This window comes from Heteronotia binoei, chromosome 9 (assembly GCF_032191835.1).
Source record: "Heteronotia binoei isolate CCM8104 ecotype False Entrance Well chromosome 9, APGP_CSIRO_Hbin_v1, whole genome shotgun sequence".
Classification (NCBI taxonomy): domain Eukaryota; kingdom Metazoa; phylum Chordata; class Lepidosauria; order Squamata; family Gekkonidae; genus Heteronotia; species Heteronotia binoei.
Window position 1 is genome coordinate 4528800 of NC_083231.1, and position 26917 is coordinate 4555716.

Below are 26917 nucleotides of genomic sequence, written 5' to 3' on the forward strand. Positions count from 1 at the left end.
AGCTGCCTGATCCAGTTTGGTGTAGTGGTTAAGTGAGCAGACTCTTATCTGAACAAACCGGGTTTGATTCCCCACTCCTCAACATACACCTTCAGTCAGTCACAAGTCCTTGCAGAGCTGTTCCTCTCAAGAGCAGTTTCTGTCGGGGGCTTTTAAAGCTCCACCTACCTCACAGGGTGTCTGTTGTGGGGAGAGGAAGGGAAAGGAGACTGAAGGCTGCTCTGAGACTCCTTCGGGTAGGGAAGAGCAGGGTATAAATCCAATCTCCTCCTCCTCCTCCTCTTCTTCATCATCATCTGCCAAAGATAATAAAAGGCTGACCTGGCAGCTGTTGTGACCTGGGCCTCCATAGAGAGTGAGGCATCCAGGACTACCTCCAGGCTCTTCAGGTTCTGGACCAGCACAAGTGGTGTGCTGTCCAGAGCTGGGAGCCAGATGCCTGATTCCACACCACCCTGACTCAGGTTCAGGAACTCTGTCTTCACTGGATTAAGCTTCAGGCAGCTCTGCTGCAGCCACCCAGCCACAGCCCCCTTTGCCCCAGCTAGATGGGTGGAGTCATCCGATAGAGCTGGGTGTCATCTGTGTATTGGTGACAACCTAGTCTGAACTCCCAGACTAACTGGGCAAGGGGGAACATGTAGATGTCAAACAACATTGGCGAGAGAATAGCCCCCTGTGGCACACCACATTCAAGTGGGCGCCATGAGGAGATCTGCTCACCAAGCGCCACCCTCTGTTCCCAACTGTGGAAAAAGGAGGAGAACCACTGTAAGGCAATCTCCTGAACTCCAATGTTGGCAAGGCAGTGGGTCATAGGATCTAAAAGCACAATCACTGCTGACCTGCCTCGATCCAGATGACTCCAGAGGTCATCTGTGAGGGTGACCAATGGTGACTCTGTACCATGGCCAGGGCTGAAACCAGACTGGAATGGATCAAGGATTGATGCATCCTTCAGGAAAGCCTGACCTGTTCAGTCACCACCTTCTCAACTACCTTACCCCAAAATGGAATGTTTGAAACTGGGCAGCAGTTGGCCAGGACCATAGGGCCCAGCATTGTATTTTGCAAAAGCAGAGAAATCACTGCCTCCTTGAACCCCTCTGGGAAAGTCCCAAAGAAAGGGACACGTTGACAGTTTTGCCCAGGGGGTCCCAAATGCCATCCTGCAAGCTTTAACCAGGTCGAAAAGGCAGGTAGTTGGCTTCACATCTGACAGGATCCTGTCAACATCTGCAAAGAGAGTCGGCTGAAGTGGTCCAAAATTGGACTTGAAGACTGACATAAATAAATGAAATTAACATCAGTGCTCACACATGAAGCAGGCCACATGTTCTTTTCAGGAAAATGTCATAGAAACATCGAGCTGGAAAGGAACTCCAGGGTCATCTAGTCCAATCCCCTAAACAATGCAGGAAACTCACCAGGGCCTTCCCCCTATACACACCTCCAGTGACTTCTGCTCCATGCCCAGAAGATGGGGGAGGAGAGGAGGAGCTTCACCAGGATTCCTGGCCAAACTGGCCTGGAGAAAAATTGCTACCTGACCCCAAAGTGGTGAACTGCATTTTCCTGGGCATGTAAGAAGGAGGCAGAGAACTAAGCATGGATGCAATCCTTCCTGCCCTCCTTCTCATGATCTGCTTAAATTCACAGGATCAGCATTGCTGTCGGATGGCCATCCACCTTCTGCTTAAAAACCTCCAAAGAAGGAGAGCCTCCTGAGGAAGTCTGTTCCACTGAAGGATCACTCTGTCAGGAAGGTCTTCCTTACCTAATGTTAAGTCAAAAAACTCTTTTGATTTAATTTCAACCCATTGGTTCTGGACCAACATTCTGGGGCAACAGAAAACAATTCTGCACCATCCTCTATATGACAGCCCTTCAAGTACTTGAAGATGGTGATCATTTCACCTCTCAATCATCTCCTCTTCAGGCTAAGCATACTAACAACCCAATTCAGACATACGTGGCGGCCAGCTGCTCGGGCGTGGGCAGATCTACAGCGCCGCTCATTGGCTTCCAAAGGGGCTTGGGGTGCCCAAGCCAGACCGCTGCCTGTAGATGTGTAAAATATGCTGGAGTGTGGGCTCCCAGAGGGGCGCAAGGGTGGGGACAGGAGGGGGCACTTCCACAGGGATGGCAGGGATTGGCTGATGGCTGCCAGGGAGCCGGCCCACGTGACACTCAGTGGCAGAGAGCGCGCTCCCTGGCGATAGGCTGACCTCATGCCCCAGCCCCCTCACGCACACACCCAGCCCCATGGTGTGGCTGTGTAATCCTTCGGGAAGCATCCAGTCAGCACGTACCACTAGCTCCATGGAGCAGCCTACCCGCCAAAGGGGCGAAGCCGAGCCCCTGTCAGTGTCTCTCCCGTGGGCTGCATGGTCAGATGGTGTCCCAGATGCCACAGGGGCCCCTGCCAAGACACAGTAGGCCACCCGCTGCAGGCACCCATGCACCAAAGGTGCCGGTGACAGTCGCCACAGTGGCTTGCGCTCGTGCCTGCCTGCAGAGAATCGGACACCCATGAGGGGCACGAGGCAGTCTAAGTGGCCGTGTGCAGGACTCGCCTTTCCCCAGCCCCAGATCCCCCTTGAATAAGGACTCAATGCAATGTGCAGGGATAAGATTTATTAAAGCGCTGGGCTGCAGAGGGGCTGCCGCCCAGTCCCCTCACAGGAAACTGCCTCAAGCCGCGGTGGCCAAAGGCGGTCACCCGAGGGGTGGAGCCATGGGGTGGCCAGTTCCGTGTCAGGGGAGGGGGGGTGCAGTGTCCCGGATGTCATCCCTGATGGCGCACGTGTGCAGCGTCTCCCTGCCCGCCTCACCTGGGGGGGCTGCCTTGGGAGCGGCAGGAACAGCCCCTCCACTGGCCACCAGGGACTGGTCGATATTGGCGAGCAGCCACTCCACCCTCGTGCCCCACTCCTGAGACTGCCTTGCCATGGCCAGGAGACCGGACAGGTAGCCAGTGGCCGTGAACACGGTCCCCTCTATCCCCGCCATCCAGCATTGCCCCACGACTGTGGCCTCCCGCCATTTCTGCTGCCCCTCCAGCCAATGCTCACATGGACAGGGTGATGGGGATTCTTTGAGCTGGCCGTGGTCCCCAAGCCCTGGGTCTCAGTTCCCGACCACCTGCACAGCCTTTGCTGCCACCTTCCGGATCCCCCAGCGGCTCTCCCTGGTTAGAGGCTGGGATGGGGGGGACAGGGACCGCCCTGCACACAAGTCTGCCGTGCCCGGCCCCCCCACATTCCCGGCCCCCGGGGCATGGGGAGGGGATGTGGGCACATTCAGGGTCCTCAGCATGATGGAGGCAGCTAGGGCCGACTGTCTGCATGGGGATGCCCTCCGTAGGTTCTCCACCACGTCGGCCACCAGTGTCACGGTGTGTCTACCAGCGGAATGGAACAGGGGTCAGATGCTGGCAAGAGCGGCCAGTTGCGGACGCCCCATGCCCCGCGCTCAGTGTCACACCTTGAGGGGCCTCAGGTCACTCATCATCTCTGGACAGATGGAGGTCACCCACCACAGCATCCATGACCTCCTCCTCACTCGATGAGTCCTCCCCCTGATTGGGCACCTCCTGACGGCTGCCCAAATGTCCTGGGGGCGGTGGGGGGTGCTAGATCTGCTGACCTCCTGTCGTGCAGGTGCTGGGCGGCCAACTCCAGTCCTTGGCTGTCTCGCTAAAGTGGCCTCCCGCCTCTGAGTCCACAGTGGAGCTCGTGGCAGCCCGCGACAATTCCTGGGAGTCACCTGGCGGGGGGACAAAGGGTGTTGCCGTCAGAATCTGGCAGTCCCACAGTGGCAAGGACGGGGAGGGGGGGGAAGGTGCCTAAATGCCATGGCCAGCTACAGCCACCGGGTGGATGAGGGGTCCCATGATTGCCTCAGAGCCAGTCAGGGCCCGGAGCACTGCCTCCTCATAGGTCAAACCCTCAGCAATGAGACGCCGGACTCGCTTCTTGGCAGGGCCGAAGGAGTCGTTCCAATGCTTCAGGGGGGACTGCTCTGTGCGAGGGACCTGGCTCACAGTGGACACTCGCTCTGCTGCCATATGCCAGAAACCCCGCCGACAGGAATTCGCCCCACCAGCTCTTGTGGCAGCGAGTGCCACTGGGGCGTTCTCGACCACCAAGCCAAAGAGGAGCACCTTCTCTGCCTCAGTTCAGTTCAGTTGTTGGTGACTCTCGGTCAATGCCGATCTGTCTGCGCCATTCCTCCCATGGGCAGTGGAATGCGGGACTGCTGACCACAGCTGGCTGATAGTGGTCGCTCTCATGCCGCCCCACCCAGCTTTCCCACGGGACACCAGCAGGGCATTTGTTGGCCTCAACGGCCCCACACTGCCGCTCGTGCAGGGCCCCTCACAGTTCCAGCGGTGTCTGGAAGCTGTGGTGGAGCACCTCTGCAGCCCGTGCCACAGCGCACAAACCATGAGGGCCTGTGATGAGTGGTGCCCCCTCATCCTGCCACCAGAGCCCCCCCCCCTGAATGTAGCCATTGCACAACCTCCCCGCTCTCTATGTGTGGGTTGCATGGTGGCAGCGGAGATGCTGTCGGGTGTGCAGATATCGGGAGCGCCTGAGCACTTTGTGTCTCAAGGGTGCCACCTGTCTGGACCACTTTCGCCTGGACCATGCCGCCATTCAGGACCTGTGTGAGCAGTTCAGGGCGAGCCTCTGTAGCCAGGTGACCGGCCCCCGCCCCATCCCCGTCCTCATCTCCCTGCCCCTCCTGGCGACCGGCTCCTTCCAGCGTGTGGTGGCTGAGGTCCTGGAAGTCTCCCAGTCATCGACCAGCCGCTGCCTCCACTTCTTCCTAGATGCCATACTTCAGTGCCTCCAGCAGCACGTGCAGTTTCCAATAGGTGAGGAGGAGCTGCGGACTGCCAGAGCTGGCTTTGCGGCGGTCGCGGGGTTCCCCAATGTTGTGGGGGCTGTGGACTGCACGCATGTCACCCTGGTGGCCCCACAGGAGGATCCCATGGTGTACCGGAACAGGCACCACTTCTACAGCCTCAATGTGCAGGCATCCTCGACCACCAGGGACTCTTCACAGATTTGGTGGCGAAGTTCCCAGGGAGTGTACACGATGTCCAGATCTTCATGTCCTCAGGCCTCAATCGCCTCCTGGCAGCCTGGCTAGATGGGCAGGGGTGGTTGCTAGGTAAGGCCACCAGGTGGCGGCGTGGGATGCCCCTCCCATCCCCTGTCCTTTCCTTCCTGTCCTCCACAGGTGACCGAGGGTACCCGTTGTGCCCTACCTGCTGACGCTGTACCAGGAGGACAACCAGGTGCACAAGGCCACTTGCATGGTCCTCAAACATGCCTTTGGGCAGCTGAAGATGAGGGTCAGCTGCCTGCACCATACAGGTGGCCGACGCAGCATGCAGCCCCTGCCTGTGGCTAAGCTGGTTGCTGTGTGCATCATGCTACACAACTTCGCCACCCATCAATGCCTTCTGGCCCTTCAGGACCTTCCCCTCCCAGACCCCGAGTCGCCGATGGGGGAGAATGAGGAGGCGGGGGCATGGCCTGTTGCTCAGCAGGACTTTGGGGGGCACTTGCATCGGGAGTGTGTGCGAGTTCACATATGGGCCAATCAGCACACGGGCAGGGCACCCAGGGATGAGAGCATGCCGTGAGTGAGGCCGCTCACACCACCGGGGCCACCGGGGGAACATCGCACGCTCCCATGTATGCTGATGCCTCTTAGGCACTTTATTCTATTATTAAACCAGAATTGTCAGAACCACTCTCGGGATCCCTTCAAAAATTCATGCACTTGTTGGAAAAAGCATGGGGAAGACGATGAAATGGCGGGCAGAGCTGAAGTCCTGGGAGGAGACACAAAAAAGAAAGACAAGGTAGAAAAACATAGGGAGGGGCCCGGGAACCCCTGTGCAATGCCGGGCACGTCTCAGCAGGGTTCCCGCATGCCGTGGCCGTGGGACTGCCAAGCAGGGCACCACGGCAGGCATTCTGTGAGGTGTGAGTGGCCACAGACTCAACTCCCAACTAAAGCCGTCCCTCAGCAAACAGTGGCCAACGGGGATGATAGCCGCCACAGAGCCTGCTCCAAAGGGGGCCGAAAGAGCCGATTATGCCAACACTCTCAGCCAGGACCAACACCGCCCCAGGCATGTAGCAGCTGTAAGCCACCTCAGAACACAGTGGAGGCGGCTTGGCTTAGCGAGCTACTTCCCTGCTTCATTATGCTGGCCTGTGGGTTCAAGGCCACCCTGCGGCAGGAGTGCTCACATGCCCAGCTTCTCTCTTTATTGAGCCTGCCATCCAGCCGCCATTATTTTTGGCCGGCCAAATCCTCCCTGGGCCACCTCCCCTTTCCTGTGGGCACCCACCCCGATCTCAGCCCCCCAGGTGGCGTGGACAAACTCGCACGTGGAGGTTCCTGGCTCCCACAGTCCGAAATGCCGTTGCCGGAGGCCGCACCAACAGCTGCGGGGCTGATGGAAGCGGCCAGCTGTGCTTTGGCGGCCACAGAGGCTGGTGTGCAGCGCACACACCTGAAAGACAGAGAGACAGGGGGGAGCCTCGCCAGCTGCAGGCATAGGACTCCACCACTGGGCGAGCCTGTGGGGAGCAGGGTGAGCGTCCCGGCTACCTCCGGTGGAGTCATCCCACACAATTCCAGCTGTTCTGCATAACGGGCCAGCTAAATCGCGTGCAAGTCCACAATCACAGCAGCCGCGACGGGGGCTGGCAGAAGTGGCAGGACCTGCCCTAGATGGCGAGTCGCTGGTTGGGCTGTGGAAAGCCAGGACATGTGTTGCACCCCCTTCGCCCTGGCATGAGGATGCCCGAGACACGGGGTGGGGGGGAGGCTGCCAGTGGGATGGATGGCCAGGATGCACCTCCACATGCACATGTGTGGTGGCCGGCACCCCGGCCAAAGCCGCAACCATGCTGGATAGTCTTGGGGGCTGGGGATCGCGGGGACTCCTAGCCGGACTTACCCATCCATATGTGGACCTCTGGAAGCGAGACCTGTTAGGACTGGGAACTAACGTATGCAGGACCCTGACCATATAGGGCTTTAAAGGTAATAACAAACACCTTGAAACGAATCCGGTACATTATAGGTAGCCAGTGCAGTGCTTTCAGCATAGGCTGGATGTCCTCCTGTAGAGGAACTCCCATTAACAGCTTGGCTGCAGCATTCTGCACTAGCTGGAGTCGCCGGATTTGGGACAAGGGTAGCCCCATGTAGAGGGCATTACAGTAATCCAGTCTTGAGGTGACTGTAGCATGGATCACTGTTGCCAAGTCGTCGATTTCGAGAAAAGGGACCGCCTTGCCATCCGCATATGGTAAAAAGCTGACTTGGCAGTGGCAGCTACTTGGGCCTCCATTGTTAAAGAGGAATCCAAGAACACCCCTAAGCTTTTAACCTTGGGCACCAGCACGAGCTGTGCTCCATTGAAGGTCGGTAAGCGGACCTCCAGTCCTGAACTGTGATGGCTCAGGTACAGAACCTCCATCTTCATTGGATTTAATTTCAGTCCACTTAGCCTGAGCCACCCTGCCACAGTTTGCAATGCTGCGGACAGATCTTCCGGGGTGGAGTCGGACTGGCCACCCATCAACATATAGAGCTGGGTGTCATCAGTGTACTGGTGACAACCCACCCCATACCTCTTGGCAATCTGGGCAAGGGGGCGCATGTAGATGTTGAACAACATCGGAGAAAGGACCGCTTCCTGCGGAACACCACAGATAAGTGGGTGTCATCGAGACAGTTCATCTAGCACCACCCTCTGTCCCCAACCCTGGAGAAAGGAGGAAAGCCACTTCAAGGCCAACTCCTGAATCCCAGCATCGGGATTCCATTAGGAAATGGAAGGAATGTCAGCGACTGGGTAGCTTACAAGTTAAGCATGTAGATCATCTACATCACAAGGCAGGCTGATGCAATGCCTGGAAAGTCACTGAAGTCACAATGAGTAAGCATATTCACCTGGTAGGTGGGCTGAACTATAAAAGGAGCTGAGTGCTAGAGACTTTTTCCTCTGTATTATTGATAGTCAGGCGAAGCACTTTGAAGCTCTGTATTGTAATTATTGTATATATACTACACTTCTGTGAATATCTGTAAATACACTAATAGTTCTGGAAGAACTGGTGTGGAGTCTCTCCTTGTGGGCGTGCTATTCTTATCAGCCTATTTGGCCAGTTCTCAGCTAACTCTCGCTATCCATCAAGGAAGGCTACATAACCAAGGATGAATTTAAACAAATAGCTGATGCTTGTAGGAAGAATGCTAGAAAAACTAAATCTCAGTATAAGCTTAAGCTAGTGAGAGATTGTTGTTGTTCAGCCGCACAGTTGAGTCCGACTCTTTGCAACCCCATGGACAAAGTCACGCCAAGCCCTCCTGCCTTCCACCATCCTTCAAAGTCTGCTCAAATTTGTGTTAGTTACATCAGTAACGCTGTCCAGCCATCTCATCTTTTGCCGTTTCCTTATTCTTTTGCCTTCTGTCTTTCCCAGCATCAGGATCTTCTCCAGGGAGTGCTCCCTTCTCCTTTGGTGTCCAAAGTATTTGAGCTTCAGCCTCAGCATCTGACCTTCCAGGGAACAGTCTGGGTTGATTTCCCTTAGGACTGACTGATTGGATCTTCTTGCTGTCCAAGGGACGCTCAAGATAGTGAGAGATGCTCAACATTTTTTTAAAAAAGGGTTCTTTGGTTTTGTTCAAAGCACGAAAAAAAAGCAAGAAAGTGGTAGACCAATTTCAAGGAGAGGAAAGTGACATTTTACCATACCAAACTATTAATGGTATAACAATCGCAAATGAGAATACGTAGAATGTGAAAACTTTAAACATTGGAGTTAAAATCAAAAAGAAACAGAGATTACATATGCATTCATACATGGCCAAATTTAAATTTAAGAATGTCTGCCGAAATTTTTGCCAGAGTCTCAGTAACCTCCCACTTAGTATCATTCCGTAAATAATGACAGAGTGGCAGAGTAGACAAATCTGGGAATAAAGAAAACTTGCAAAATAGTTCTTTACAGAGATTATGATATATGGGACCATCAAGCAATATATGCTGAATTGAGTCAGGAATATTCACTCCGCAGGAGCAGTCTTTCACATAGAGGTACTCAATGATATCTCCCCTGTAAGACTTTGGAGGGGAACGGGTTTAATCTAGCCAACATGAATACCCTGCGATGACTTGGAATGTTTAAGTGATAAATAATGGGGCATTTTACCACCAAAAACATTGAGTCCTAAAGATGCTGGGGAGCAGAAGATATGAGGATCTGTTGGGCATAGTTTCATTTCCAACTCCAACCATCTTAGTTTAATACATCTGAAGATATATGACTCATCAGATGTAAGATAAAGTGACATTTTAGCAGGCAATAAAAAGAGGGCAGAACTGCTCAGTTTGTACTTTGCCTCAGTCTTTTCTTACAAGGGAACAAGTGCTTAACCTGGCAGAAAGGGACCACATGATGAGAGAAGAGAGCTGCAGGCTAGGAAAAGCATACCAGTGAGACATAAACATCTAATTGCTTTAAATGAAGCCTCAGGGCCAGATGAACTGCATCTGAGGACACTAAAGCTTCTGTCCATTATTTCTGGGAATTCTTGGGAAACATGTGAGACCTAGGAGGGGGGAAGGTTGGAGGACCAGAGCATATTTAGCCTGGAGAGGAGACAACTGAGAAGTGATGTGGTTGTCGTCTTCAAGTATTTGCAGGTTGTCATGGAGAGGATGAAGTGAAGTTGTTTTTTGTTGTTCCAGAAGGTCAGACCAGAACCAACAGGTTGAAATTAAATCAAAAGAGTTTTTGACTAAACATTAGGAAGAACTTCTGGAGAGAGCGGTTCCTCGGTGAAACAGGCTTCCTCTGGAGATGGTGGGCTCTCCTTCCTTGGAGGGAATTCAAGAGGGATTGGAATTTCTTAAATGTGAGATTTTAAAGGCACACTGAGAAACTATTCCAATGAGAAGGAAAAAATAGGAAGAACCTATAGCTATCTGACAGCAATGCTAATTCTGTGACTCACTGTGAATTTAGGAAGATCATGAGAAAAGGGATGAGCCAGTCATATCAGTTGCCACTTTGGGGTTAGGAAGGAATTTTCCTCCAGGCCACGTTGGCTCAGGAATCCTGGAAGCATTTTTTTTCTTCCTCTGGGCATAGAACAGGGATTGGGGAGGGGGGAGGTAGTTATGAATTTCCTGCATTGCATGGGAGGTTGGACTAGATGACCCTTGAGATCCCATTCAGGTTTATATTTCTATGTTTCTCTGAAAAGGTATCAACAGAAGTATAGTGTCCAGTTCACGTGAAGTGATGGTATCGCTTTACTCTGCTCTGGTAAGACCTCACCTGTTCAGTTTTGGGCACCACATTTTAAGAAGGATATAGACAAGCTGGAATGTGTCCAGAGGAGGGCAATGAAGATGGTGAGGGGTCTGGAGACCAAGTCCTATGAAGAAATCTTGAAGGAGTTGGGCATGTTTAGCATGGAGAGGAGGCGGCTGAGAGGTGATATGATCCCCATCTTCAAGTACTTGAAGGGCTGTCATATAGAGCAGGGGTGGCCAATGGTAGCTCTCCAGATGTTTTTTGCCTACAACTCCCATCAGCCCCAGTCATTGGCCATGCTGCCTGGGACTGATGGGAGTTGTAGGCAAAAAATATCTGGAGAGCTACCATTGGCCACCCCTGATATAGAGGATGGTGTGGAATTGTTTTCTGTGGCCCTGGAAGGTAGGACCAGAATCAATGTGTTGAAATTAAATCAAAAGAGTTTCCGGCTCAACATTAGGAAGCACTTCCTGACCGTTAGAGCAATTCCTCAGTGGAACAGGCTTCCTCGGGAGGTGGTGGTCTCTCCTTCCTTGGAGGTTTTTAAACAGAGGCTAGTTGGCCATCTGACAGTGAATTTAGGGGGAGATATTGCTGAGTTTCCTGCCTTGTGCAGGGGGTTGGACTAGATGACCCTAGAGGTACCTTCCAACTCTATGATTCTGTGTCCTTGTATGTCCCCCAATCGTTGCATAGTAATAATCCAAATTAATAAAATGATCAAATGAACACAGCAATTAACTATTTAGAAGATTCTTCCTTTTGTAAACTGCATGCCTGTTGTTTTAGATGAATGTTCCAAATATGAAATTTTATTTTTCTGCAAAGAAGACAAAATAAAAAAGATTGCCTGTATCCTTCCAAACAGACAATGGGAAAGGGTGCCATGCAATCCAGTTACCCTGGTGCTTTGGACTGTTTTTCACCAGGCCTTTATTTTTATGTATAATTGGAAGAGAAAATAATTCTCGTCAGCAACGTATTACTAGGAGAGCATACTACTATGTGAAATTTATTTTTCTGGGTTCTTTTTTCCAGTAATCACAATATTTAAGGGTAAAGTAGAAGAAGTTGAGTTGCCCGTCAACAAAGTAGACATCATCATCAGTGAATGGATGGGTTACTGCCTCTTCTATGAGTCCATGCTTAACACGGTTATCTTTGCCAGAGACAAATGGCTGGTAAGTGTCCCACTTCTTGCCAGAGGGAATTGCCACTGATTTGTGAAGCATTATGCTATCTTCGAATTACAAGACACAATTAACCACTAGAGTATCAGTTGTGACTGAGGCTTTGTGAAAGGTCTGCATGGACGCTGTAATAAACCAAGGAGAAAATGTTGCAGTGGCGGATGAAGATTTGGCAGTGTGGTTTTGCTGCCTGAATGGAATGGCTCCAAGGCACATTCCAGGGAGATGGCTTTGGGGGTAGCCCAGAACAGCCTCTCTACCAGGGTGGGTGTGAGGAAGGGAGGGCTCGTCCTTGGCCACTGACCGGGTGGTTTCCTGCCTCTCATGAAGGGAAGGGGCTACCATGGCCACACTCACCTTTCAAGGCACATGCCTCCCAAGAGGAGAAAGGGGGATGTGATGTTGCTGTCGATCCTGTCCCCTCCGGATTCTGAGGCCAGTGGGCCTTCTCTCCTGGCACGAAATCTCACTCTGATACTTGGAAGGAAAATGACATAATGACATGCAAGAGGGGAGGGCTGTCATTTTGGTATTTTGTACGTGCAGTTCAAAATGTGATGTCTTTGTCAGGTGAATAGATTACAAGATCCATTTCCCCACAATTCATCAACAGAAACCTGGAGGGCTCATGTTTCCAGACCGGGCTTCTTTGTATGTGGTAGCAATTGAAGACAGACAGTACAAGGACTTCAAAATTCACTGTGAGTACCCAGGTGATACACTTTTGATACAGAAATGTGTGACTTCTTACCTGACGTTGCTTGCCGTTGGACAGCTTCTTGGGCAAGGTTGCCAGGTCTGACCCAGGAAATATCTGGGGACTTTGGGGGTGGAGCCAGGAGAATTTCCCATTCCTTAAAAATAAATAAATAAATACAATACAGCAATGGAGTCCCCCTAAATAGTCTTCATTTCCTCATCCTCTTTTTTTGCCTTTTTGTTCCCCAGCAACTGCATTTCAACTAAAATGAAAACTAACTCTCTCTCTCTCTCTTTCTCAGTTTGCATGCCCACACTTTTGTTTTTATTAATTAATTGATTTTATTATTATGTGGTACCAATGTGTTAGTCTTTCATTGTTATTATGACTAATGTTGTAAGCCGCCCTGAGCCTGCCTTGGTGGGGAGGGCGGGGTATAAATTTAATAAACTAAACTAACTAAACTTTTGTAATCTTCTTGAGGCAATGGTATACTTAGCTTTACTCACCAGAGTTGCTGAATGTAACAATCTGCTATTGGGGTTTGAGAGGTTTCTCAGTGCAGGGACTGGATTGAAATCTTGTTCTTGCATCCATGCCAAGTGCGGGGGCTTAGCTATTGGGTGCCTTTCTTTCTCCCCCCCCCCTCTCCTGCTACTGATCTCCTCTGCTGTCTACTGTTGGGCTTTGGGGTTTCTCAGTTTAGGGATCAGACTAGCATCTTGTTCCTGTGCTCATGTCACACATGGGGGCTCAGTGAACACTATGAAGGTGAAACTGGGTGAAAAGGGTGCTCATTGTGGGGGGAAGAAGCCAGTTTGGTGTAGTGGTTAAGTGTGTGGACTCTTATCTGGGAGAACCGGGTTTGATTCCCCACTCTTCCACATGCACCTGTTGGAATGGCCTTGGGTCAGCCATAGCTCTCGCAAGAGTTGTCCTTGAAAGGGCAGCTGCTGTGGGAGCCCTCTCAGCCCCACCCACCTCAAAGAGTGTCTGTTGTAGGGGGAGAAGATATAGGAGATTGTAAGCCGTTCTGAGTCTCTGATTCAGAGAGAAGGGCGGGGTATAAATCTGCAGTCATCTTCTTCTCCACAGTGAACAAGTCCCTCTGTGTGTGTGTGTATGTATACACACGCACACACACACACACAAACCCCTTATACAGGCTGTGTGTGATTCAGGGCTGGGGAGCCGACTCCCAGCTCTTGACTGTGTGCCTCTAACCCTGGTACCAACTGCCAGGAGCTTGGGTGTGATTCTGGATGCCTCCTTATCAATGGAGACCCAGATCCCAAATGTTGCCAGATTGTCGTTTCTCCAGCTGTGCAAGATCAAGTCACTGCCCCCTTCCTGTCTCACCCTCATCTAGCCACAGTAACCCATGCAACAGTCACCTCTAGGTTAGACTACTGTAACTCTCTCTTTGTTGGGCTACCCCTGAGACTGACCAGGAAATTACAACTGGTCCAGAACACAGCAGCCCGGGTTCTTACAGAACTCCACCGACAGCACACAATTCAACTGTTGCTTCGTTAGCTGCAATGGCTCCAGGTTGAATGCCAGATGAGGCTCAGTGTTTTGATATTAAGCTTTAAGGTTCTAAACATCTTGGACCTCTGTATCTATGGAACCACCTCTCCTGGTATTCCCTCAGAAGAGCATTCTGCTCCAGGGAGAAGAACTTCCTGGTGGTTCTTGGCTCGAAAGATCTCTGGCTGTCCTCAACCAGATCCAGGGCCTTTTCGGTCCTGGTGCTGGCCTGGTGAACTCTCTGCCTCATGAGAGGCAGTGCTGCAGGTACGATGGTCCCAGACCATGTAGGGTTTTGAAGGTAAGCACCAAACCCTTTAAACTGATTCAGTATTTAACCTGGAGCTGGTGCAGCTGGTGCAGCACAGGTTGTATGTGCTCTTAGAGGAGTTCCTGTGAGGATCCTAACAGCCACATTCTGGGCCAATCGAAGTTTCCAGAGCAAGTTCAAGGGCAGCCCTGTGTAGAGTGAGTTACAGTAATCTAGTCCGGAGGTGGCCATTGCATGGATAACTGTAACTAGTTCAGCATGGGACGGGTAGAGGACCAATTACTGGGCTTGATGAAGATGGAAATGCTGCTCTGGCTGTATTTGTGTGACCTGTGCCTCCAAGGCAAGAGAGGCATCAACTCTTGACCGAGGAACTGAGACCAGCTGTACCCCATCCAGAGCCGGGAACTGAAATCCCACCCCAGCTCACCATCAACCCCACCACAGGACCTCTGTCTTCGATGCATTTAACTTAAGGCGGTTCCGTTTTAGCCATCCTGCCACAGCCCCCAAGCAACTGGCCAGATCTCCTGGGACAGTATCTAGCTGGCCATCCATTAACAGGTATAGCTGGGTGTCATCAGCATACTGGCAACCCCCTAGCCTGAACCTTCTGACTAGCTGGGTGGGAGGGTGCATATAGGCGTTAAAGAGCACTGGGGAGAGGATTGCCCCCTGGGGAATGCCACACACCAACAGGTGTCACAGAGAAACCCTCTCCCCAAGCGCCACTCTCTGTCCCCGCCCTTGTCTGTCTCACTTCCCGCCCTTGTGTTACCCAGGAAGAAAAAAGAAAACAGGGGAAAATCAAGAAACCCGGAGTAGCAAAAAAAGAGGCCTTGAAACGATCAGGAACAGCATGACTGTTTCCAGGTTATGATTTCCAGAATCCTGATATTTTGGGCAGTGCTGTTGCCGTTGTGAATATACTCAAGCTGATTCAAACCAGCAAATATTGGTTGTATCTAGATGCACACTTCCTGCTGTAGGGGTTTGAATGTGAGCATCCCAGAGACTAGGTTGAGACTCCGACCACAATACCACACTGGCTGTCATTTCCATCTAGCCCCCTCACTGTGTCAGAACTGGAGAACTTCAATTGAGATGCGATACTTTGTTTCAAAAGTTGAAGCGTTTATTGAGAACTACCTTCAGTGGAGAAGCTGATTGACTCTGATAACCAGTACTGGCTATCGGCGCATTCTTTATACAGGAGTAACAGAAACAATAAAACTCTTTCTCACACTTAGAGAGACAGTTGTCTGTTCCCAGGCCCCTTATCTGCAAAGCGGAGGAAGGAACCCTGCTGCTTTGCTCTAGCAAGCCAGCTTCAAAGGACACCTGCAGATGCTTCCCAGAGTCTATCAGTCACTCTTCAGTGATTTGGGTTTGTTTGAAATGCAAAGGCATTTGGTTAGTAAGCATGGATGCAAAACACTTGGTTAGTAAATATTCCCAACATGGAGTCAGTCAGGCTAACATCACTGCGCCCAGCATACAGGAAAGTTACAAGTTCTGACACACTGGCTACCTTGGAGGAGGCAATCTGAAGCCCAGAAGCATTTCACTTTTCCTCAAGGAACATGGTGGCAAAATTTAGGGTGGACACTAGATCCTGGAAGGGAAGCATAGCGTGAGACCCATCAACCCTTGAAGAACACATCTAATCTTATTAAGATACTTTAGCCACTCTCACAATCTGTTGACTGCTTCACTCAAGGAAGAACGTCAGGATTCACTGCAGAAAACCCACTTAGGTGAAACATGGAGGCATATTAGGAAGGTGCTGACCCCAGTCCCGTAGAAACTGCTAGTCAGGCCACATGCTTCTCCCCTTGAGGTTAGGGATTTCTCCTACTGGATCACTAGCAATGTATTTTTCATGCCTTTTTGATCCACTTAGCGCTTTCATGTTAGCCCGTTTTAATGTATTACCTTCAGCAATACTTCACTGGATGTTTCAGAAGATTCCATATGTTCAAAGGGTATGTGGCTGTGGAAGGAATGAAGTAGAAAGCGTTGAGTGTGTTCTCCTGCATTGTTCCTATTATTATGATATTTGTGTTATTTATTTAGATCACTTATTATGGGATCTAAAAGGCCAATCAGATGAGCAGAAGTCCTTTTGTTTTCTTCCTTCACAAAGTGTTGTAACTATTGAAATGGTGGCGGATTTTTTGTATCTGGCTTCTAAAAGGAGACATATGTATTAGGATTCTCATTCTATTTTTTCCTCATTGTTTACTATGCCAATAAAGGTTGCGATGATGAATTGAGAAGCATATTCTTCTCAAGACACTCAAATCAAATGTTCTTTAATCAACATTTTTGGGAAGTTTTCTGATTATAACTTCCTCTTCTCAAAACTTGTTAAAGTCTGTTTTTAACATGAGTATAATGTGCAGATTTAAGACATAAACAATGTAAATAATCTTACGGTTTCTACTTAGAGAAGTATACACTGATGGGCAGTCAGTCTGGATTTTTTCAATGATTCATTCCGTTGGGTTCTTCTATGAATAACACATTTCTCCTTTTCATTCTGACTGACCTTTAGCTCTTTCGTTCCATTAACAGGGTGGGAGAATGTATATGGTTTTGACATGACATGCATCAGGGATGTTGCCATGAAGGAGCCACTGGTGGACATTGTAGACCCAAAGCAAGTGGTGACCAATGCCTGTCTAATAAAGGTTTGGTGCTTTACAAAGTATAAAGCTGGCTTTTCTTGAAAGAGTTCTGACGTTTTGCATGAAGGCAATGCTCGGTCCTGGTTACTTAGCTTTGCTAACTTGCCTCCTGATGAATTCAGCAGGATTAGAGTAGGAGAGCCAGATCCAAATCACCATCCAGACAGAAAGCTCCCGGGATGAGTCTGGGCTCAACCTGGCCTACCTCGCAGGGGTTTTATGAAGATAAAATGGAGGGGGAGGGGGACTGAAGTAAACTGCCCTGAGCTACTTGAAAGGGGATGCATTTTTCAAAGCCTGGTGTTTTTTGATTCAGGTATATTGGACTGGAAAAATATCAGCATTCCCAATATCCCCAAATACCTATTATAGGCCCCGATTATAGCCTACAGGGAACGTGTTTGGAGGGGAGGGTGCTGTTTTTTTAAGACAGAGGCACCAAATTTGCAGCAGACCGACTGGTTGTCAAGCATGATATTTCTGAGTATTAATTTAGTATGCATTCTGTGCTCATACTCCCCCTCTCCTTTCTATTACCCCTCCTTTCTGAATAAAGATCTCTCTTCAAAGTCCCCCCCCCCAACCTGTTGACTCTCAAGGATGCAGGATATGCAAGTAATCTTCCTATTGTAAAGCAGAAGTGCCTCTCCCACAACTTCCCATACATATCAGCAAGTCAGGAATGTGTGGGAACCAAGAGATGTTATAGTATTCAGATGAGTAGCTGATAGTATGCTTTGAACCGTCTATGCAATTCACATCTGTATGTTATGTTTTGAAGTTATCTGAGCTTTGCCTTTGAAGTAGCCTTTAAGATGCCATGCTATGTAACATTCTGTATCACTTCCAAGGTATTGTTCCTTGGAGCAAGTATTGGATTATCAATAAAATGAGTCTTTGATTTAAACAATAGCTTGATTATTCGAAATACCGATGCTTGACACTGGTGCCTGTTCTCAGGTGAGCCCCCATGTTCCAGAAAGACTGGGTGGGTAGGGGGTCCAATTCTATGGGCCTCCAAAGAAGGTGCCCTCATCTATCCTCCATTGTTTCTAATGGGGGGAGACTGCCTTTTTTCCTCCACTGCAAAAGCAAAGAGACAAGTCTGCAGGAATTACTGGTCAAGGCCTCCAAAGAACCAGAGCAGAACCATAAGCCAGGGTGGCAAGCCCAAAAGAAGTAAGGTCAAGCCAAAGAATCCCAGTATAACAAAATCAACAGGGGAATACGCTTGCAAACCCAACAGAACCAATATGTAACAGAGGGGTTTGTGTGTGTGTGCAGAACTAAGGGCAATACACAGAAGCCCAGCAGGACACACTTAAGTGCAGGATTGGGAGTACTTTTGCAAGCCCATCTGCAGGCCAGGGTGCCCACGAGATGACCTTATGTGGTTGCCTAGGGTGGTGGCACTGATTTGGGTGCCCCCTGGGAGAGTGGGGGCTGCCCCCTCCTTCCCAGGTGATTTAAATCCTGCGGGAGGATGCCCAGGAGCAGCCGTTGGCCTCCCCCCCATGCCAGCAAAAGGTCCTGTTGATCAGCTGCTCCGTGGGGCCTTTAAATCCCCCGGGAGGCCGGCAGGCACCTACTCCTGGGCAGTTCTCCTGATCACGCAGAAACACCCGCAGAAGCAGGCCGGCCGGCCTCTCCCTCCTTTTGAATTGGTGGAGGTGCTTGAAGGCTCCCCCCACCCCCACTGGCAATTCACATTGTCTGGGAAGAGCAGCAGGAGCAGCCTCGTGCCTCCCACCAGCCAGCCTCCCTTTTCTCCCACAGTGGCTCACAACCCCCCCAAAATACAATATTGGGGGTAGGAGGCTTCTAAACACAGAGCATCTGTGTGTGTGTGTGCGCACAGGTGCACCAGGAGATCTTCCTAGGCTACAAGCCTTCGGCTCTTGCCCTCCTCCCACCTGTGCATCCCATCATACTCAAGTCTTACGTATTTATTTTATTTATCCATCATATGGCAGATGTACACACAGGAAGCATATAACGATATAAAATACCTAACCAAGTTGATACAACAGGTATGCAGACCAACTGGGCAATTCCTCTAAATACTAATATCTAGATTTTCAGTCCATGCAGTTGGGGAGAGTTCAAAGAGCTCTATCACTTCTCCCTGGAAACCACGACACTCACATTCCTGTGAAAGAAGGAAAACAGTTTGGCAGGCTGTGCCACAAGAGCCTCCAGGACCTGCTATTTTGCCCCATTTAAGCAGCAGGTCTTGTATGTTTTTAGCTGCCTTCCATACTCTATGTGGCAAGTAAAATCCTGAGAGCCTCTTGCTCGTGTTTATCAGGTGTCAGGGCTCCTGGGGCCAGTTGGTGTTGGCTCCAGGAAGGGCTTTTTGCTCAGCAGGTACACTTCAGAATGAGGTCTGGGGGGGAAGCTGCAGGTACCTTTCCCCCTCCCTGGTCCTCTCCGTGCTCAACCTCCCTTCTCTCTGCATGGGTCTCTGGGCAAGTCATGAGCTCTTCCTCCGTGACATCCAACTGCTCCTCCTGTTAGATCTCCTTCTCTGCTCCCTCCACCCTCACCTCCTCCGAATCCCCTTAGAGCATGAGGGTGTGTTGGTCGGCTGGCACAGGTGCGTTACATCCCAGGCATCCAGATGGGCAGGCCATGGACTTGGAACTCAACGCAGGACAGATGGCATCTCTGGGCAGCCCCCTGTCCTCTGGCTGGGTGTCGGTGGGAGCCTGGTCCAGGAGGTCTGGGAGGAGGGACGGGAGCTCTGAGCCCAGACGGGAGCTCTGAGCCCAATGGATATTGGGTGGAACATTGCATCAGGTCTGCAACCATTCATTCCCTAGATAGAAATTCCGTGACTGCAGGATTTGTGCAGATCTTGTTGCTGGGTGTCAGGATCTTTGTCTGGATAGGCCCACACCAGCCTTGTCTTTGTGGATGGGCAAATCTCTGTTGTCAATGGATTTTCTATATTTACAAAGAAGAGCATCTTGTCTTTGGAGATGTGGAGGAACAATGTGGTACAACGTGGGTAGCCAATAGGTTAGAGTGGGTTTAATATAGTCACTGATGGTTCCCATTGTTGTGTTGAGTTGGACAACAAGTTTGTGAACATGGGGGTTGTTGAGATACACTGAAACACCATATTCCACAGTTCCTGCCTTAAGTCCCTGCCCAGGAGAGAGAGAACCACTACTCAGCTTGGATGTTACCTGTTGTCAGCCATCCTCCTATTATTCCCCCTCCCCCTACTGATAACCAACAGTCAATTTCATTCACATTTGGTGGATATCCCACTGCATGCCCCCTCAGCCCCTGCCTATCGTGTCTGTTCAAAGCTTGTGGCGATGAAGTGCAGGCTTCCCTGAGAGAGATTATCCACCTCCGTTTTCTCCGCTCATGGCTCTAGTCCCCAGCTGTAGACATAATAGATCTGACTCCAGGTGATGTCTTGATAAAGACTTGTCTGAATGCCTTGCTTTCCTCTCTCAATATAGGAAGTGGATATTTATACAGTGAAACCAGAGGACTTGGCGTTTACTTCTGCATTTCGTCTTCAGATTCAGCGCAATGACTACATACATGCCTTGGTCACTTATTTTAATATAGAGTTTACGAAGTGCCACAAGAAAACAGGATTTTCTACAGGTAAATTCCTGTGTGTTGCTTTCACGTCATGCTTCACATTCATATGCAAACCTGTACCGTCAGGGGGGTCTCTGGCTGCCGTGTTCCCAGAAATATGCCACCCCCCCCCTTCATTCCCATTTGCCATTTAAAATAAAAATAAGCCTGTAGTCTTTTTCATTATGGAAATGATGATGATGATGATGACGGAGGAGGATAACTTGATTATTCAGTGAAGACCCTCCAAATCCGCCCTCCCTCGTAGCTGAACACCAGCGATGCTTGCACTCCCATCTTGTTTTAAAATGTTTAAATGTTTCTGGATGTTTGAATATTTTGTTGCATGGTTTTTAACTTGTTCTTACACTGTACTGAGCAAATTGCTGTAAACGGCCCGAGCCCCCTGCACAAGCTGGGAAAGGTGGTCTTTAAATAAAGAAATAAAAGAGAGGGGGGATTTGGCCCTGACAAGTTTGCAGGACTAGCACTGAATAGAGGAAAGATGGTTGAACAAACGCAAGTGACAGCCTTGGTTCATCTGGGGGTCACGTTGGCCGCCTGGAGACTGGAGTCATGACAAGGCAAAGCTTGTTGGCTGGTGGTGGCCCCCACAGCAACTTCTGGCCTAGCCAATCACAGCTGTGGGACTGGCTGGGTTGGGGGGGCGGGGCTTCAGGGCAGTCCTGGGACCTGGCTTTCCTCAGGGGCTTGCTCCATGCCTTTATTGCAAGTCCACAGCTGAGCAGCCTCCCCCCCCCCCTTCTTTGGAGGTTTTAAAGCAGAGGTGAGATGGCCATCTTACAGCAATGCTGATTCTGCGAATTACAGTGGCTAAGTGGGTCAGACAATACATTGCTAAGTTTAGAGTTATTCAATCGTGGGAGATGGGTGGATTCTCCACTGTGGTGTTTGGTGGTGTATTTACTGAATTCTGTAATCTTGTATGATAGAGTTTACTGACTCGATAGCTGGCTAGAGATAGAGTGGCTAGCCGGGCACCATTGACATTATTGAATAGGATTTTTAGCTTTATTTATTACACTAATTTATTTATTTATTGGCATTTATAGACTTTAAGAAGAAGGTACTGGGGGCCGGGTGGGAGGGGGTGTTGTAAAACCACTCAAAATAAACCCATTGATTAGAAGTGCATTAATTATATATATTGATTTACTGTATCTTTTAGGGAGGTAAGGTGGGAAGCTGAGTATAGTTAGTACTTTTCAGAACTCATTAGGAGGTTAGGGATTGGTCTTTGATAATATTTAAAACAACATTAAATATATATGTCAAGCGCGCTCATTTCTGAACTGCATTTTTCTATGTAGAGAGCAGGTCATCAGCTCTCCACCTCTCCCCCCTTATTTACAGCCAGCGAACAAGTAGTAAAACCATCTGGCCCTGAGATGTTTCTATTACTGACTGGCTGTTAGTACCTTTACGTCGCTTCTCCCACAGGTTCACACAGACAGTCCTTATCTCTCCCCAAAGAAGTGTGAGAAGGTTTGATGTTTCCAATAGCCTAAAATTCCTTAGTAATAAAATAGTTGCTTAGTAACCGTTGAACTCGTGACTCAGGTATGCATCTGTCGTGTAACCTTTGATGATATCCTATATAGCAACTGTGTAACTGTTTGTACCCCATTACTCCCAAGGTTTATGTCCTTGGTACAGCTCCTGAGTTTCTAATAATAAACCTACTTTTGGTTTAAAACAAAGGACTTGGTTATTGAGAAATATCAGTGCTTGACAATATAATTAATGATCATATTTATTTATATTTATAATATTAATAATTATAACAATTTATAAGAATTTTATCAATAACATTAAGGAATTAATAATTGATTTACTTATACAGAGTAAACACTTACAGAAGGGAAGTAAGTAGGTAAGAAGAAGCAACACAAAACAGGGGAACTCCTTTTAAATTATGGGGGAATCTTACAAACTGTGCTCTATTAATGTACATGGTTTGAATAATAGCATCAAATGAAAGATGATGACAGCTTTTATTTAAAAATCTAAACCTAACATTATCTTCATGACCTCTTGGTATACCCTGCAATATCAAGCAAGTGATATTTCTAAGATGAGAGGAGTCACAATACTACTGGCAACATTGGTACACTTTAAATGCACAGATAAATCTGGCAGGTGGAACTCCCCTGTTAGTTCTCCGAGATTGCCTCACAGTGGAGCTATGACCTCCTGTGATTTTGAAGCTATAACTAGGGGAGGGCGGGATGTTAATATGATAAAATAAAAAATAAAATAAAATACAACCCAGGATTGAATTTGCCGTTTTTGGCACAGCATCACGCTGACCGCATATTTAGTTTACAATCCACTAGTACCCCAAGATCTCTTTCGCACATACAACTTCCCAAAAGTGCATCCCCCATCCAGTATTTGTGCTTCACGTTTTTGTGGCCCAGATGTTAGACTCTGCACTTATCTTTGTTGAATTGCATCTTGTTCACAACCACCCATTTCTCCAGATTATTAAGTTTATTATTCAGATCTTGTTGAATTTTAACTCTATCCTCCTGGGTGTTTGATACTCCTCCCAATTTGGTATCATCATCAAATTTTATGAGCAGGCCTTCCGCCCCCTCATCCAGATCATTGTTAAAAATGTTGAAAAGAACTGGGCCCAAAAGTGAGCCCTGCAGCACCCCACTGGACACCTCTCCCCAATCTGATGAAACTCCACTGACAACCACACTTTGGGTACGGTCCTCTAACCATTTTCCTATGATGAAAACTGCTTACTGATTTGAGGAATTGGAGTAAGCAATGAAGTGGCTAAGTTTGCGGATGACACTAAATTGTTCAGGGCGGTGAGAACCAGAGAGGATTGTGAGGCACTCCAAAGGGATCTGTCAAGGCTGGGCGAGTGGGCATCAATGTGGCAAATGAGGTTCAACGTGGACAAATGCAAAGTAATGCATATTGGGGCCAAAAATCCGAACTATAAATACCAGTTTCCACTTGTGTTTGGGCGTCAAGGTCAAGATTACATTCTGTGTTCCCAACAGAGGCAAGCGCACAAAAGCGTAAGTCAGGACAGCCCCCCCACCCCCCATCCATGCTATACAGATCAGTGTGAACAATGAACACAGAAACCAGTGAAATATCAATCATGGGAAGGGATCTTGACAGCATCTTTCTTTCATTGCTGTCTGCTTTAATGTCCGTTATGAAAAGTAAGAACATTGGTATTGTATAATGGGTTCTATGCATGGAGGAGTCTCAAAGTAAGTGATAACAAGCTCTTTAATGGGAGTGACATAGTATAAGGTCACATTACAAGACTGGGTATGGGGCCTACGGGGTCCAACATATATACATCTACGGGGCCCTACATATATACACTGCACAAGCATGTCATTGGGTTATTTAAACCAGTGGGGGCTTGTGATTGGTCTAGGGATGCAGAGATTTGGATCCTGCAGCCCTTTGTTCCTAAGACCCCAAGCTCAGTCTGTATGGCTCCAATGAGCCCTGCAGGAATGCCCAAAGTCTTCCCTTGAGTCCACATACATAACAATTGGATAGAAGCAGAAATGAGATTTATACTCTTTGGGGACCCCCTCCTCTGTCTGCAGTGGGCATTTTGCCTCAAGAGGAGAGTTTCAGGGGGCAGGTAGAGAAAAAAAGAGTAAAGGTAGTCCCCTGCACAAGCACCAGTCGTTTCCAACTCTGGGGTGATGTTGCTTTCACAACATTTTTGTGGCAGACTTTTTATGGGGTGGTTTGCATAAATCAGCCACCCTGAGCCCATTTGGGGAGGGCGGGATATAACTTTGATAAAATGAAAAAAATATATAGAAAAGTTTTCTTCCAAATGGTATCTGTTCAATAACTACTTTCAAGTCAGCTATAAATTGTGTCTGTGAAAAATAGTCAATCCGTTTCAGTTTACAAAAGAGATGATGAAGGAGAGACATGACAGGAATTCATAAAATGAAACATGGGGCAGAGAGAGTTGGCAGAGGCTGGGTCCAGAGGGGCAGTTTAAGCCAACACAGATGGCTTGCAGATGGATTAAAAAATAAAGCCCAAACAATCAAGTGCCTTCAGTCCCACTCCTGGACTCATCCAATACTCTGGCATCTTTGAGGCTGCTCAAATTCTTCTGCCTTTCCTGGTGAACGTGGGATTGTGCAAGCACAGAGGATTGGTGGTGTGAACTCTCCAAGTCACTCTAGACACCGTTATTCTTTCCTTGAAAAAAGGGGATGGTATGCAACAACCTTCTGACTGTGCCAAAGCATCCCAGCGCAGGATACGGGTGCCTTGTGTGGGAGAATCTGATCGAGATTTGACAGCTCCATTTTGAACTGGCTTGATTTGGGATGTCTCCTGTGTGCCCCAAGCTGCCAGGCTGGACCCAGCCAAAGAGAACTTTTTCTTCCTCTCTCAAAATACTCAAGATCATCTAATGAAGAAGAAGACAATATTGGATTTATATCCCGCCCTATACTCTGAATCTCAGAGTCTCAGAGCTCTCCCAGAAGCTGCCCTTTCAAGGACTACTCCTACGAGAGCTCTGGCTGACCCAAGGCCATTCCAGCAGCTGCAAGTGGAGAAGTGGGGAATCAAACCCAGTTCTCCCAAGTAAGAGTCTGCGCATTTAACCATTACACCAAACTGGCTCTCAATGAAGTTAGATTCAGTAGTAGATTCAGGATGGACAAAAGGAAATGCTACTTTACACAGAGAGTGATTAAAATGTGGAATTCACTGCCAGAAGATGTAGGCATGGCCACTGGAATAAACAGCTTTAAAAGGCGTTTAGATAGATTCATGGAAGATAAGTCTATCAGTGGTTCCTGGCCATGGCGGCTGAGGGGAACCTCTGAATCCCAGAGCCAGGAGGCAACATCAGGGGGAGACCTCAGCCTCCATCACCTGTTGTTGGCCCTCCAGAGGAACTGGTTGGCCATTGTGTGAGACATAGGGCTGCCAAGTCCAATTCAAGAAATATCTGGGGACTTTGGGGGTGGAGCCTGGAGACACTGAGGGTGGAGACATAAGCAAAGTTGTGACAAGCACAATTGAATTCCAAAGGGAGTTCTGGCCATTACATTTAAAGGAACCGCACACCTTTTAAATGGCTTCCCTACATTAGACATAATGAAGAATAGGGGCACCTTCTTTTGGGGCTCATAGAATTGGATCCCCTGGTCCAATCTTTTTGAAACTTGGAGAGCATTTTAAGGAGAGTCATCAGATACTATGATGAAAATTTGGTGCCCTACCTCAAAAAACAGCCCCTCCAGAGTCCCAGATACCCACAGATAAATTCTCCATTATACCCTATGGGAATCGATCTCCATAGGGAATAATGCTCAGCAGACATTTCCCTCCGCCCCATTTCTGAGGACTCTGAAGCAGGGGAGGGCCTGCTCCCACCTGGGGATTGGCATCTCTACTCCCAAGTTGCTGAACTTCCAACTTCTTCAAAGTAACACCGAGCAACCGAAGGTTCAAGTTTATCTTTCCTATGCAAACAACCTCTGAAAAGCTTGTGCAATCAACGGAGGGTCTGGGCTGCTTCCACAGCCACTGGGAGCAGCCATGTTGTTCTACCTACTTCTTCTGCCCCATTCAGCCTTAAAGACATAGACACACCATCCCAAGAGAAAGCCTTTCCAAGCGGAGTCTGAAGCCTCTGGAGGTGGAAAGTCTCATGGTGGCTTGGGAGGTGGGGCTACCCCTTGCTGGCCAGCTGACTGGAAGCGGGAAGAAGCCTGGGAAAGCGGGAGAACCCCCGCTAGGACCTGGGGATTGGCAAGCCTAGTGGAACAGGATGCTGGTCTAGATGGACCAATGGTCTGATCCAGCCAGGCTCTTATGTTCTTAACGTTCTCCGGGATGATGGTCAATGGGTTTGGGTAATCTAGATTAGGAATGGGCTACCACTACTGCTTAAGGAGACTGAGCAGCTGTAAAGGGATGCCAAAGCTGCTTAAAGAAGGAAGCCAAATGTATGCCTGTAAGAATGTGCGATGCACTTTACAATGATGATGCTCCGCTCCAACCTAAGAGCTTCAACATTTGTTGCAGTGCCTGCAAGACCTATTGATTTCTTTTGTAGCTCCAGATGCTCCTTATACCCACTGGAAGCAAACTGTATTCTACTTGGAGGACTATCTAACTGCAAGAAGAGGGGAAGAAATCTTTGGGACTCTGTCCATGAAACAAAATGAAAACAATATGGTAAGCTGCCTCGGTTTACTTGAATTTCTGAAGTTTTTCATTTGGGAACTTCTCGATTTCATGACAAACAGGGACACCATGTTGATTTGGAATACCTGAAGCGCAACTGGCATACACATCCATTTATGGCAGCCTGGGAATATTTGGATTACTTGGGAATCTTTCAGTCTTCAGGAATTTATCACATGTGTTGTATGTTTGTGATTAAGCTTATTATGGACCCACAATTTCCTGGCTGTCATTCTGTCAATATGTGAGGTTTTCATCTGAAGTAAAATCACATAAATTGAGTGTCCTGGAGCAATTCAGGGTGAGCATTATTGCTTTGCTCA

General features: G+C 48.8%; 1 protein-coding gene across 1 annotated transcript in view; it reads left to right on the top strand.

The window, feature by feature from the left end:
* PRMT8 (protein arginine methyltransferase 8) overlaps window positions 1–26684 on the top strand; it is a 66869-nt gene extending 40185 nt beyond the window's left edge. The window contains exons 4-8 of the mRNA XM_060247269.1: window positions 11409–11551; window positions 12174–12261; window positions 16639–16754; window positions 20228–20378; window positions 26464–26684. Of these exons, the coding sequence (XP_060103252.1) occupies window positions 11409–11551; window positions 12174–12261; window positions 16639–16754; window positions 20228–20378; window positions 26464–26684 (719 nt within the window). The remainder of the gene's footprint in view (window positions 1–11408; window positions 11552–12173; window positions 12262–16638; window positions 16755–20227; window positions 20379–26463) is intronic.
* The last annotated feature ends 233 nt before the right edge of the window (window positions 26685–26917 follow it).